This window comes from Grampus griseus (genome assembly GCF_964374135.1).
Source record: "Grampus griseus genome assembly, chromosome: 15".
In the NCBI taxonomy this organism is placed as follows: domain Eukaryota; kingdom Metazoa; phylum Chordata; class Mammalia; order Artiodactyla; family Delphinidae; genus Grampus; species Grampus griseus.
This window is the reverse complement of record NC_139009.1, coordinates 79,225,664-79,240,600: the sequence shown is the minus strand read 5'-3', so window position 1 is coordinate 79,240,600 and position 14,937 is coordinate 79,225,664. Positions and strand designations below refer to the sequence as shown.

Sequence of the window (14,937 nt, the reverse complement as noted above, 5' to 3'; positions counted from 1 at the left end):
TGGGGCTCTTGGGTGGTGGGAGGGGAGGTCTGCTCGCGCCCACCGTCCTAGACCCGGGGGCTCGGTCCTAGCCCCGCAGTCCTCAGGAGAGACGTCCCGCCTCGGCGCCCGCGGACCCGCCAGCGCCGCGTCCCGGCTCCCCGCGTGCACCGACCCTTCCACTTCTGCCAGCATCCTTCCCTTGGTCCCGAAGACCCCAGACGCCGGGCCCCTCTGACCTGCCGCAGAGCGGAGGCCGGGAGGAAAACGGAGTAGGGGTGCCAAGGCGGAGGCCGGGGGCGCCGGGAGGCTGCGGTCCGCCCACCCCTCAGCGAGGCGCACCTCCCACCCACCCTGGGTCTCACCGCCCGCCCCGCCTCCCTTCCCTCCTCCTGCTCCCGCCTCCAGTCTCCTCCCTACTCCAGCCGCGCTCTCTCTCCTCCCCACTCCCCTGCCGCGGCGGGCTGCCTGCAGACGCGGCTCCGGGCTAGAGCCGGCGGAGCGGAGCGGGCCTCGCCCTCCTTGCCTCCTCCGACAACCGCCTGCCCGGCCGGCCGGGGCCCCGCGCCCCAGCGTGAGTCCAGCAGCCTCCCGGCGGCGCCCAACTTTCCCTCCGTTCCGGGCGGGGCGGGGACGGCAGCGGGACATCTTGGTAAACTTCTCCGGGGCAGACGGCAGGGAGCCCGGGCGCCGGTGCAAGAGGATGTAGGAGGGCGGTGGCCGGCCCCGGGCGTCCCCCGCCCTCTTGGCCCCTTTCGGCCTGGCCATGGGGCTCCAGCACCTTCAGCTCAGCCAGGGGGTCGACACCCTCGTCTAGCCGACCTGGGTGGGAAAGCGCTGTCGCCGGCTGTGCACGCGCTGGGCGAGCAGCGCCCCTTCTGGCCGCGTCCGGCCCCGCCATGGACCACCAGGAGCCCTACTCCGTGCAGGCCACTGCGGCCATCGCGGCGGTCATCACCTTCCTCATCCTCTTCACCATCTTCGGCAACGCGCTGGTCATCTTGGCTGTGCTGACAAGCCGCTCGCTGCGAGCCCCGCAGAACCTGTTCCTAGTGTCGCTGGCCGCCGCCGACATCCTGGTGGCCACGCTCATCATCCCTTTCTCGCTGGCCAACGAGCTGCTGGGCTACTGGTACTTCTGGCGCACCTGGTGCGAGGTGTACCTGGCGCTCGACGTGCTCTTCTGCACCTCCTCCATCGTACACCTGTGTGCCATCAGCCTGGACCGCTACTGGGCCGTGAGCCGCGCGCTGGAGTACAACTCCAAGCGCACCCCGCGCCGCATCAAATGCATCATCCTCACCGTGTGGCTCATCGCAGCTGTCATCTCGCTGCCGCCCCTCATCTACAAGGGCGACCCGGCTCCGCAGCCCCGAGGGCGCCCCCAGTGCAAGCTCAACCAAGAGGCCTGGTACATCCTGGCCTCCAGCATCGGATCTTTCTTTGCACCCTGCCTTATCATGATCCTTGTCTACCTGCGGATCTATCTGATCGCCAAGCGCAGCCACTGCAGAGGTCCCAGGGCCAAGGGGGGCCCTGGGGAGGGGGGGTCTAAGCCGCCCCACCCTGTCCCTGGGGAAGTTTCAGCCTCGGCCAGATTGCCAACTCTGGCCTCTCAACTGGCTACTGCTGGAGAGGCCAATGGATGCTCCCAGCCCACTGGGGAGAAGGACGAGGGGGAGACCCCTGAAGACCCTGGGACCCCCGCCTTGCCACCCAGCTGGCCTGCCCGCCCCAGCTCAGGCCAGGGTCAGAAGGAAGGTGTTTGTGGGACATCTCCAGAGGAGGAGGGGGCTGAAGAGGAGGAGGAGGGGGTGTGTGAGCCGAAGGCCTCGGCAGCGTCTCCCGCCTCAGCTTGCAGCCCATCCCTGCAGCAACCACAGGGTTCCCGGCTGCTGGCAACCCTACGTGGCCAGGTGCTCCTGAGCAGGGGCAAGGGCACTGCGGGGGGGCAGTGGTGGCGGCGGCGGACGCAGCTGACCCGGGAGAAGCGGTTCACGTTCGTGCTGGCCGTGGTCATCGGCGTCTTTGTGCTCTGCTGGTTCCCCTTCTTCTTCAGCTACAGCCTGGGTGCCATCTGCCCTCAGCACTGCAAGGTGCCCCACGGCCTCTTCCAGTTCTTCTTCTGGATTGGCTACTGCAACAGCTCGCTGAACCCTGTCATCTACACCATCTTCAACCAGGACTTTCGTCGTGCCTTCCGAAGGATCCTTTGCCGCAAGTGGACCCAGACGGCCTGGTGAGCCCGCCTGCCCGCTGCCCATGTGGGGTTGGTGCCAGGGCCACCCTGCTTCTTGCCCCGTTGTATGTGGCCACGTCCCTAGGGCTTTCTGGTCCCTTCCCTGGTCCTGCAGGCCTCATCCCGGGAACCCCCTCGGAGGGGCAGGGTCTATTTGAAGCCTCCCCTTGCTGGCTTGGCCGTGGGGGGCCATCTTCTCCACCCCCTGCCTGTGCACAGGCAGATGGATGAGGCTTGGACCTTCCTGAATGTAGCCGCGGCCAGGCTCCCTCGCAGAACCCCAGACTCCTGCAAACCTTGAGGACCCTGTGTTTTCTGGTTGATCACTTGCTTGTGGCGTTTTGTATCTTTCTCATCTTCCCCTTGAAAAGAGCAGGAAGCCAGCCTTCCGCTTCTTCCAGGAGGGCCTGCTGCTGAGGAAGGGGCAGAAACGATGATGGGCATCCGTGCCGTGTGCCCGTGGTCCCCATTAGACCCTGGGTGGGGCTTATGGGCTGGCCCCATCTTTGGGCCCTTCTTCTCCTTCCCCCTGCTTTTGGAGTTGTAACTCCAGAACTGCGGATCCTTTTCCTCACCCGGCGCCCCTCTGGGAGGCTGGTGGGTGCATGGATGCCTCCTGGGGGGTGGTCTGGGGGTCTGGCCTCTGCCTCCACGGGAGAGCCCTGATCACTAGCATTTACCGCCTGCAAAACCCAGGGCAACAATAGCTTGCCGCCTACTTGCTGCAGGGAGATGAAAGGCTTCGCGGAAAGTTTTGAGCTCCGTGGGGGAACGCACTAGAGAACCAGAAAATGTGATTATTCGGTGATATAAAAATCCCCCTTTTCTGGGTTTACCACCGCCTGTCTTCCTATAGACTTTTACTCTGTGCCTGGGGTGTAAATTCCTACCCCAAACTGGAAGTGGGGAGTCGCAGACAGAACCACGACTTCAGTTAAAGGATTTATTCGAGAATGTGTTCTTATGCCTGCAAAGGTTGGAGTTATTACGCTGCATGACAACTTCTCGACATTTCACCTACAACACCAAGAGGGTTTTCATTGGCTTGGACCCCCCAATGGGGGGAGAAGTCTTTTGTCATCAAGCAGGCACATTGTTTCCCCAGGATCGCTAAAAATACCCACCGCATGGGAACGGTCTGAGATGAGAGCATGTGGTGGGGTGCTGGGGCTAGAGCAGGTGAGAAGGGGCCCCATGGACTCCCAGGGGAGCCTCCCACTGGAGTTCCTGGGCAGGGCTCCAAGCCCCAAATAGGTCCCTTTGATGCATAACTGATTCCACCCCAGGTGGGTACCGTCTGTCCATCTCAGACCCAGCCATGTTGCTCCACCCCACTGATGGGCCTCCATGGGCCTCTCCCTCCTGGTCCCCTCGCCCACCCTAGAACTGGCACCTGGAACAGTTGAGGGAATGTGGAGGATGTTTTGCAGTCTTCCCCATGCGAGCGCCTGGCTTCACCATTCAGCCGGTGAGCATCCTGTCTTGGGGGCGGGGCTGAGCAGCACAGGCACTGCTGGCACGCTGATGGGCCTGGCTAGACTTGGAGGGACGCTGAGGGAGTTTTCTGGGGTGGAGAGAATGGAGGGGACCAAAGAGAGTCCCTCCTGGGGTGGGAGGCTGTCCAGTTCATTCCCTGGTCTCAGTGTGAGGCCAGTGCATTGCCTCCGGGCAGGGCTGGGGAGGCTGGGCCCGGGGGAGGGGCTGGTTTATGACATCTGCTGACTGGTCTTGTGTGTGCCCCATGCGACCCCTGCTATCGTTGCCTGTGACTCCCTTGTGATATGCAGGGTTTTTTTTTAAGTCTGAGCTATTTTATCAATAAAGGGATATTTTGTAATAAGCAAGCTGTGTCCTCATTGTCCAAGCGCTGCCAGGAGGAGCTATTCCTCACCTGCTTGAGTAGTAGACTCTGGGCATGGGCGCCTTCCCAGGGCCAGTTGCCCTTTCCTCCTCTGGGTGCGGCTGGCTGGTACCCACACACCTGCCTGCCTGCTTTGTCCACTCAGCATCCCTTATCCATCATTACAAGTCAGTGGGGGCGAGAGTCGCCAGGGGAGCCTGAGACTGGCTGCCCAGGAAGGGAAGGAAGGGAGGGCATCCCAGAGGAGATGGCCTTTGGGCAGGGTCTTGGGGGAAGATCAGGAGTGTACCAAGAGGGAAGACGGGAAGGTATCCTGGGCAGGAGAAAGCACAGGCAAAACATGTTGTGATGGTGAATTTGTGGCAGTTCAAGAGTCAGCCTGAAGCCAGCCCTGATGGGCGGGCAGGCACAACAGCTGGGGGCCGGCAGAGGTGGTCAGACACCACCCACATGGATGGGGGGACATGGGGAAGGGGAAGGGGGGAGGAGGAGGAGAGAGGGAGGGGGAGGGGAGGGGAGGAGGAGGGGGGAGGAGAGGGGGAGGGGAGGGAAGGAGGAGGAGGGGGAGAGGGAGGGGGAGGGGAGGAGGAGGGGGGAAGGGGGAGGAGGAGGGGGGAGGGGAGGGGAGGAGGGGTGAGGGAGGGTCACTCTGAGGAATTTTTTTTTTTTTTTTTTTTTGCGGTACGCAGGCCTGTCACTGTTGTGGCCTCTCCCGTTGGGGAGCACAGGCTCCGGATGCTCAGGGTCAGCGGCCATGGCTCACGGGCCCAGCCGCTCCGCAGCACGTGGGATCCTCCCGGACCGGGGCACGAACCCGTGTCCCCTGCATCGGCAGGCGGACTCTCAACCACTGCGCCCCCAGGGAAGCCCTGAGGGATGTTTTAAGCTGCTGCCTTCAGCAAGGGGCGGGAAAGTGGGATGGAGCTGCTTCGTGTCAGGCTCTCCAGCACTAAGATTCAGAGCTGGAAGGCCTGCTGACGGCTCCTCTCAGTCTCCTCGCTTCCCAGGTGAAGGGTCTGAGGCCCCAAAGGCACCCCATGAGTTGGGTTAGGAGCTGAGTCCGCCAGGCTTCCTGTCACCGCAGAGAAGGTAGTCTCTGGCCCCCGAACAAGGCTGGCCTGCTTCTGTGGGCAGGGGAGGCCAGGCAGCAGGCTGCTGGCAGGAGCAGGCGGCAGGGGGTGGGGTAGGGCCGATGCCAATGGCAGACCCCAGGGAGGGATGAAGCCCGGGCGGGGACGGCCCAGATCCGGTGCGGGGAGGCCACCCCCGCCACAGCCAAGCATTCACACTTGAAGGGGCCGTGGCTTCTGCCAGTGGCAACGACCAGAGACTCCAATGTATTCACCATCACTGGTGGACTTGGGGACACAGGGCTTCACTGAGGACTTTACAAGGAAGCCAGGCCCTGCCTTGAGGAGCTCCCAGCGCCTCCCACCAGCCTATGCACCCACCACTAAGGCGCCGGGCCTGAGGAGGGCGTATCAAGGTAGCTCACCTCTTCCCATTTACTGAGCCCCTGGCTCTTCTGCTGCTTCCGCTGATTACCTCATTTAATCCTTTTAGGTAAGGTAAGTATCAGCCCATCTTATTCCAGGGAAATGGAGGCTTAAAAGGATGCAACAGGGCTTCCCTGGTGGCGCAGTGGTTGAGAGTCCGCCTGCCGATGCAGGGGACATGGGTTTGTGCCCCGGTCCGGGAAGATCCCACATGCCGTGGAGCGGCTGGGCCTGTAAGGTGTGGCCGCTGAGCCTGCGCGTCCGGAGCCTGTGCTCCGCAACGGGAGAGGCCACAACAGTGAGAGGCCCGCGTACGCAAAAAAAAAAAAAAAAAAAAAGCATGCAATGGCTCGCCTGAGGTCATCCATGCCCAAGCTCCTTTTACTGGACCACACTCTCTGCCATTAGCATGGGAGAAGAGCTCCCCACCCAATCTCTGGAGATGGTGGCAGAAAATTACTCCTGCTAGAGCTGAGCTGTTGGCAGTCCATTCTGAATACATGTCTTGTTTGATCCTCATAACTTTGCTGGGTGTGGCCATTTTACAGAAGAGGAAACTGGGGCTGGCGCTGGGTGTTAGGGGATTCTGAAGCTGCATCTGGATGGATTCAGTTGGCAGCAGTGCTGTGATAGACTGCTCATGTCTGTCACTGCTAGGGAATGAGTAAGTGATGGTATGTGTGTCACAGGTTTTCCATTCCTGACAGCTCAGTCCAATCCCTGAATTTTATTAAAGAAGAGACTGAGGCCCAAAAAAGATAACTTGCTTTGGACCTCCCCACCCCCTACTCCATAGCCACGTGGTGGGAGAACCGGGTCTAGAACCCAGGTCGTCTGACTCTGTGCCCACCATACCACAGCTTCATACTGAAGGGATTGTAACCAGACTCAAAGAATAACAGGCTTACATTCAGGAACCATCTGCTGACAGTCTGCTGCGTGCCAGGTCCTGTGCTAGGCTCATCCCCGTTTTGCTACCTTATTCAGTTCTCAGATGAAGACACTGAGATACAGAGTCCTGGGGACTTGCCCAGGGTAATACGTGGTGCAGGTGGAGCTGGATCCCAGGACCCCTGGCTCCCACCCTGGCCTTCTCCTCCTCTCACAGCCCGTTCCTGCTGTTCTGTGTAAGTAGCACTTTTGATTTCACCCGGAGCCCATCTGAGAGTTAGTGGGTCAATGAGCTGGGCTCAGATCAGCAGAGATAGGGGGTGAGGATGCAGCCCTCCTTCTCCCAGGAGTGATCCTGGTGAAAGCCCTGGAGGTGAGAGCAGGGACAGAAAACCAGCGGATGAGCCATCTTGGCCAGGCACTTCCACCTTTTGGAGGCCCCTTTCTTAAGATGTCCCTGACCAAAGGGCGGCGCCATTAGAGAAGCCGTGGCGGGGGAGGGCTTAGGAAGACCCCTCCCCTCAACTGCACCCACTCTGTGGGAATCTGGGTCTCAGATCACAGGGGGTACCCTTGAAACAGGGTTTAGATACAGCCCCTGCCTCAGACCAGCTGCTGAGAAATCAGGGCGCTGGGAATTCTCTTTGGAGCATTGTTGAAAGATGCACTCCTGACCCATTGGCTCAGAAGGTACCCGTGGCAGGAGGGCCTGGCTGACCTGCCAGCAAGACTAAAGGTGGAGGGGGGCTTGTGGGTTCATCAGGCCCTTGCCCCTCCCCTTCCTGCGCACGATCTCCATCTTGTGTGTTTTGGTGGGGGGCTGCTGGGAAGGGGGTGTGAGACCTTGTCCAGCTACCACTTGCAAATGAGGTTGATGCTGGCTGGGGAGGAGGCATCTACCCAGCTGGGGTTGACACTAGGCAACTTTGTGTTCCTGGTGCAGGCCGGGAGCTCTGCTCAGAGGGCCTGGTTGCTGTGGGCGGCAGGACTGGGGTGGGATTTCCATGCCAGTGAAAATCACTGGGGAGGTGGTGGGGAGGCCGGGGTCATACCCTGCTTCTGCCGTCATCTGTCTAGCGGCCCCCGAGCAGGGCTGGGTCCCTCTCAGAGCCTCAGTGTCCCTGTTTGCCCACAAGGGATTACCCCAGTGGTCCCCGGGTTCCCCAGCTTGAGGATTTATCTCTGCCTCGCCCCCAGCCCAGCTCCCAGGAAGGTCCAGACATGGAGATTCCTGGAGTTAATCAGTTGTCCTTAGAGTCAGGCTCTAAGGATCAGGTCTGTTTTCCTCACCTTTGTATCTCAGTGCAGATGCAGACTGGGTCTGGAATGACCGATCAGTTCAGGGCCCCCTGAATCAGGCAGTGAGGAGAGGAATAATGACCGCTCTGAGTCATTAGGGCCAGTGCCTGACATGCATCATCTGAGATCAGTCGGAGAGATTGCTGTACCCATTGGACAGGTGAGGAAACCGAGGCCGAGGGAGGTTGAGGGACTTTTCTGAGGTCATCCAGAGCCGGCACACAAACCCACCCAACCTACTCTCAACTATGGCGCTCACTCAAGACAGGAGAGCAGGCCCCAGGGCCCCCAGCCCAACAAAGCCCCTGCCCAGTGTGAGCTGGAGGATCTCATCTGCAGAGACCCCACGGCTTGGGGGCAGTCTCCCTGCTGCTGGCACCGGGCAGGCGGTGCGGAGCTCCCACCCTTCTAGGCTCTGCTGGCTGTTATCGGGGGTGGTGGGGGCACTCAGCTAAAATTAGATTCCGGGATTCTTCGAGCTCCCGCATCCGTCCTTTCTTCTGTCGGGCAGCGGCAGCAGTGTGAGGAAGGCTGTTGTCAGAAGGCCAGGGCTGGAAGAAGCCTGGATGTCAGTTTGCACCCTCCCCAGGGCGTGCTGCCTCTGATCTTCTTACACCCTCGCCTGGCCCTTGGCCAGAGTCTCCTGCCCTTGGCTTGGCCTGTGACCATCTAGTGATGGCAGTGACTTCAAAGGGAGAGGCGCCCCCCTCTTAATGCCCGCCCTCTACCCCTGGGGTTCTACCCCTGTTCCTTCCTCTTTCCCCTCTCTCCCCTCCCTTCCCCTCCCCGGCCCTTCCCACTTCCCAGTCCTCAGGAATTTGCTCCCCCTTCTCTCAGCCTCCCCTCTTCCTCCTCCTGGCCCTCTGACTTCTGCCTCTCCTTTGGGGACTGTCCTTACTCTTCCTGGGGCCGGCAGGCTCCGTGGACCATTGTGATGGCGAGGGGATCGGAACACACTGGGGACCCAAAAAGAGCCTCCCTCCCTGGCAAGTCGGGGCTATTTCTGGCCCTGCTGCAGCTTTCTGGGGCTCGTGGCTCCCCGGCAGGCAGAGGAGATGCTGGGTCCCAACCAAGGGTGCGAAGGCCCTGACCTGAGTTCCCTGGGGAGCGGGCATGCCCCTTCTGGAGCTGGCAGGGGTGGGCCCCTCTGATCTCAGAGCAGCTAGGGCTCAGATGGAATGCCACTACCTCCACCTGGATGGGGACCTGGGCTTCTTGAAGAAGGAAAAGGGCCGGACTCTGGCAGTGGGGAGCCCGGGTGTCCCTGTGTCATCCCAGTTCCCACCCCAGCCCAGCTGCAGCTGGGAGGGAGGGAGCGTGAGAGGCTGCCTGAGCCCGCTGCTTGGAGTCCCTGGACACTGGGGGCAGGCGAGGGTTAAACCCGGCCCTCCCTGGGCCAGTGCAGGAGAGGGCTGGGCCGGGTAGTCACAGGCAGCAGGCCCCACTAGGTCCCTGGGTGCCCGTTGTCAGGTACTACTTTGACACAGCTGTCGTAGCTGCAAATCCCAGCTGTGGCCTCTCCACCCCCTGCTGGAGTTAGGGTGGGCACAGGGCTTTGAAGGATTTCCTCAGTTGGTTCAGAAGCACTGGCCAGGGTCCAGAGGCTCGGGTCATGGTCCCAGCCAGGCTGCCAAATTGCTGTGTGATGTTAGGCAAATTCCTTCACCTCTCTGAGCTTCAAATTCCTCATTGTCTGGTGGAGTCGGCCTAGAGCATGGTTCAAATGATGTCCTGGGTGCTTCCCCAGGAACCCCTGGGCAGGGGCAGGGAGAGGAGGGGGAACTGAGTCAGTGTCTCTGGCCCCCACCTCACCCCTGTCTTTTTCTGTTTGTGTACTGTTGAGAAAGTGGCTCCCCTATCTGCCCACCAGGCTTCCTCCTCTGCTGGCACTTATGGCCTCCATCCCCTTCCCACCTGAGGCTCATGTAACACCCCTCAGCCACCTCCCTGTCCTGTCCATGACATCCGTGGCCCAGAGAAATCTAGGTGGCATGAAACTTAGAAGGGCCATCTTTTTTATTTTTTTTAATTAAAAAAAATTATTTATTTGGCTGTGACGGATCTTCGTTGTGCCTTGAGGCATGCGGGATCCTTTAGTTGCGGCATGCGGGATCTCAGTTGCAGCATGCATGTGGAGTCTAGTTCCCCGACCAGGGATCAAACCCGGACCCCCTGCATTGAGAACGCGGAGTCTTAACCACTGGACCACCAGGGAAGTCTCAGAAGGGCCATCTTTTTTTTTTTTTTTTTTTTTTTTTTGGTACACGGGCCTCTCACTGTTGTGGCCTCTCCCATTGCGGAGCACAGGCTCCGGACGTGCAGGCTCAGCAGCCATGGCTCACGGGCCCAGCCGTTCCGCGGCATGTGGGATCTTCCCAGACCGGGGCCCGAACCCGTGTCCCCTTCATCGGCAGGCTGACTCTCAACCACTGCGCCACCAGGGAAGCCCTTTTTTTTTAAAAAAATAAATTTATTTTTATTTATTTTATTTTTGGCTGTGTTGGGTCTTCGTGGCTGCGCGGGCTTTCTCTAGCTGTGGCGAGCGGGGGCTACTCTTCGTCGTGGTGCATGGGCTTCTCATTGCAGTGGCTTCTCTTGTTGCAGAGCATGGGCTCTAGTGTGCAGCCTCAGTAGTTGTGGCGCATGGGCTTAGTTGCTCCGCGGCATGTGGGAATCTTCCCGGACCAGGGCTCGAACACGTGTCCCCTGCATTGGCAGGCAGATTCTTAACCACTGCGCCACCAGGGGAGCTCTCAGAAGGGCCATCTTGAAAGATATTCCTCCAAGGCAGGCTGGGTGCTGGTGGAACAGGGGGGTGGGCATGTGCCTGGTGGTGGCAGCAGTGAGCCTGTGCTTGACACTGTGTGTAAAGTAAGGCTGGAAGGGGACTTGAGCTGGGGGTTGGGGGGTCATGGAGGAGGAAGTGAGCTGAGGTCCTCCAGGAGGGGCAGGCAGGGGAGGGGGGGCTCCTGGGGAAAACATGCTCCCATGGGGTCATGGCCTGGAATGACACAAGGAGAAGTTGTGGTTTTTAAGTAACCCCTGCTGTGGCCGCATGTGCCCAGGGGGCCTCCCTGGCAAGGGCAGGGACTCCTCTGCCTGCTACCTGTTCGTGGCCTAAAGGTACAACATGGCACAGAGCAGGCACACAGGGACATCTGTTGAGCGAGTGAGTTTTCCCAGCAATCTGGGACAGCCTTGGCCTTAGTCACCTAAGGCTGGGAACCCTGCGCTCCAGGAATGCATCTCTGATTTGGTGTTTAATTTTTCTGTTTTGTTTTGTTTTCCCATAGCTTCCTAGAGAAATTCTGTTGGAAGATTCCATCCTGGCCTTGGTTGACCTACAGGCGGGAGAACTGTCCCCGCAGAGCTGGGGAAGCACCGGGGCGTCCCGGGAGGTGATGGCAGGGACCCATCCCGGAGTGTGGATGACTAGAAGGCTGGACAGAGAGGCGACAGGCAGGGAAAGGGCCTGGTTGGGTCATCCCAGTGGCAGCATGAAAGCAATACTTGGATTTGCAGTCAAACCTGGCTCCATCGCCTACTGGCCAGGCGGCCTCAGACAAAGTGCAAAACCTCTCCAAGCCTCCATTTCCTCACGTTTAAAATGGGATAACGTTAACTACCGTAAGATTGGAGAGGTGTGTTGAGAGGAAGAGATGATACATAAAATGTCCTAGTAGAGTGTGGGAGTGCAGAGAGGGCACCGCAAATGGCAGGGCCGTTATGATTGCTCCTCTGGAAGCCCAGGTCCTCTCCAAGGTGAGCTGGCAGAAGCCCCTGTCTCCCAGGTGTCCCCTGACTCACTGCTCAGTGGCCTGATAGAAGGAAGGTGAACGCTGCCCTGGAAGATGGCCTCATCCTGTGTATGGAATCTCCTCTACCGGCCTTCTGTCACCCCACGGTCCCATGAGCTTCTGCCAGGATTTCTTTAGTGTGTTGCTGGGAGGGAAGCGTTCTCAGGCGAATGTCAAATACACCACATCTGTGTCTATACCCTTACTACTGTGCCTATGACAGACATCAGTAGCAGAGGCCATCATCTCTCTGTGAGCTGAGATGAGGCTATAGGCAGTGCCAGGAGGGCATTCTCAAACTATAGCAGCAGCTGGTGTGCAAACCTAGCAGCTAGGTCTAGGGGGAATCCTGGCCTTGTCCTCTGTGGGCATGGGAAACTGGGCCACCCAGTGCGATGTGAGGGGAGCTACTGGGGATGATGAAGGGAGTCATCTCTGGAGACCTCTAGACTTCCTGCACTGCTGCTGCAGTAGGGGGTACCCAGGTGTCAATTGTCAGCTCCCAGGAGGACCCCGGAGATTCCGAGAAAGCTGCATATGGAAACACAGGTTCCAGCAGAGGGAAGGTCTGGGGGCAGGTTGCAGGGGTCAAGGCCAGGCATCATGGTGGGGATTGGGTGAGGCTGGGGACTTCCTGGGCCTTCACAATTTTTTTTTTTTTTGGCCGCACCTTGAAGCTTGTGGGATCTTAGTTCCCCAACCAGGGATCGAACCCAGGACCTTGGCAGTGAAAGTGCCGAGTCCTAACCACTGGACCGCCAGGGAAGTCCCTGGGCCTTCACACTTTGGCCTGGGCTGTAGATGGGCAGGAAGAGTGGGAAAGGGATGCTGGGGGCACTTGGAGGTCTTATTCGCTCAGGAGTGTATAAAGTAAGGCAAGGATTGTTCAACGGTCACCCGGCCCCAGTAGCTGAACGGCCTGTCATGCTGCTTGTGAGTCTGATCACCTGGTTTGAGCAGATGTAGCTCCCCGTGTTCCAGGAGAGGAGTTTGAGCCTCAGTTCTCTTCACCTGTACAGCGCTCCACAGCAATGGGCCAATCTGGCAGCCCCCATCCATCAATGCGCGTCATTCCCCGCTGCACCTTCCTGGCCCCTCCCCAACCAAGCACTTATCTCACTTCCCTGCTGGAGGTTTTCTCCTCAGCACTTATCTCCAGCGGCATAGTAGCTATTTCACTTACCTATCCTTCCTTATCTTTTTTTTTTTTTTTTTGGCGGTATGCGGGCCTCTCACTGTTGTGGCCTCTCCCGTTGCGGAGCACAGGCTCCAGACGCACAGGCCCAGCGGCCATGGCTCACGGGCCCACCCGCTCCACGGCATTGTGGGATCTTCCCGGACCGGGGCACGAACCCGTGTCCCCTGCATCGGCAGGCGGACTCTCAACCACTGCACCACCAGGCAAGCCCTATCCTTCCTTATCTTTTTCCCCTCCTGGACTATAAGCTCCACGAGGGCTGGGATATTTATCCGTCTTCTTCACTGCATATTCCAGGACTGACAGTGCCTGGCAAATAGTGAAGATGTAAGGGCTGGCTGGTCAGCTGCCCTGACACCAGTCTCCAGGGTGCTAAAGTGTCCCTGGAGACGTGGTGAGGTGGAGAAAGCTATAGTTGTTGGAACTCCTCCCGGGGAGGGAAGAATAGTAGAGAGATATGGGCCGTTGGCTGAGCCATCTTTGGGGAGCTGGGCAGGTTGGCTGTGAGTGGAGCGTGAAAGTTTGGGGCCGAAGGGAACTGCTGGGACTGTGGAGGTGGACAGAGGCTGCCCCTGGTGATGCCTACTGCCCCCCATAACCGTCTTGGCTGCGGTCTTGGGATGGGCAGTCCAAAATAAGCAGTTTGGAGGGCCCTGTGCTGAGCCGACCTGGACATCTGGGTTCCTTCCTGCCCTGCTTGTCCAGTGTGCTGAGCTCTGTACCAGGTTTGAAGGACTGCAGAGAGAGTCAACACCACCCTGAACCCTGGGAGCCGCGGTGTGTGTAGGGGTCCAGTGGGCAACGGAGAGGTCTCCAGTACAAGGTTACAGAGTACTGAGGGACGGAGTGCAGCAGGGGCTGAGCCTTGGTGGGGGCAGGAAGCTGGGAGGAGGCCTGCTGGAGGCCACACTCCACAGAAGACTAGTGGCTGCTGTCTCAGGCAGGAGGGGGGTGCAGGAGGGAGTGAGCAGGGGGGGTGTACTGTCCAGCCAATGGCTTGGGTGTGTGCTCCCTCACGTTTTGAGATGCCTGCTGGCCCCAGGCTGCCCCCCAGGGGCAGGGGATAGGGCCGGGGGAGGCCCAGGGCCAGCAGCCCTGCTCCAGAGGCCACGGACTAAAAATAAGTAGGGATGTTGGGTGTCCTGGCTCCAGGAAGTGGGGAAGAGAGTTGAGTGTCAGGAGGAGGGGGAGGGGGAGGCAAAGGGGGGGAGACACAGTCACAGCGGGAGGCAGCCCACAGGCTGGATTCTTTTCTTTTCTCGGCCCAGAAGTCCCTCAGGCCGCTGCTCCCGGGGTCTGGGTGAGTGCCACTGGTCTCTGTGGACCTCTGGGTGTCCCTGGACCCCTGGCTGCATGCCCAGCACCCTATTTCCCATGTACTCCTTTGAGACCCAGTCAGTGGAGAGCAGAAGGTGGGAACTGCGTGGATGAAGGAAGGAGAAAGGGACCAGGTTACAAAGACCCTGCTAGGAGGAAAGGAATGAATCTGGGGCGTCAGTTTCATCTCTACCCTCTGTCCTGCAGGTGCAGAAATGGGGCCGGCCGGTTTAGGGACTGTCACGTAGCCAATCAGAGCAGGTCTCCCAAACTCAGGTCATGGCTCTCTGGAGGTTGGAGGGCTTCAGCTCAGATACGGCACAAGCCGCCCATATGCCCTTAGAGAAGGGGCAGGCGCAGGACAGGCAGTGGGGAAGGGCCGGTCCGCAGTCGTGGTACCAGGCCGGTGTGCGTGGGTGGAGGTTTGAGGGCAGGCTGGCACCAACTGCCCCACAAGTCATCAGGGTTCACATGACACCCACCTCAGCCCACCCGCCAGGCTGCCAGACCCCTCTAGGGCTTGGCTTGTCCTTGACACGCATCCCCCTCTGCCCTGCGCTCTGGGGACTGGGAGTGGCTCTGCAGATGCCGAGGGGTAACGTGGTGAGCCTGGCGCCCTCGGCCCTTCGGCTCAGGGGCGAGGACAGTGTGGAGCCCACCTCTCACCCTGGCTGCAGGGCTCGCTGGGGTGATAAGGCTGCAGCCCCTCGTGTCCTGACTCTGGGTGCCCTGACCTCTGGCCTGGGGTGGGGACTCAGAAGATGCAGCCCCTCTTACTCTGCCCGGGCTTCCTTGCCCCCCTCCGTATACCAACTCCCCTAGACTCGGATCCAGCCAGTGATGAGTACACCCTGCTTCCC

General features: G+C 59.8%; 1 protein-coding gene across 1 annotated transcript; it reads left to right on the top strand.

Moving 5' to 3' along the window:
- Positions 1-872: 872 nt before the first annotated feature.
- Positions 873-2,222, top strand: ADRA2B (adrenoceptor alpha 2B; the record flags this gene model as incomplete). Its single annotated transcript, XM_082672461.1, has 1 exon — positions 873-2,222. The coding sequence occupies exon 1, from the start codon at positions 879-881 to the stop codon at positions 2,220-2,222; it is 1,344 nt and encodes a 447-aa protein (XP_082528587.1). The 5' UTR covers positions 873-878.
- Between the last annotated feature and the right edge of the window lie 12,715 nt (positions 2,223-14,937).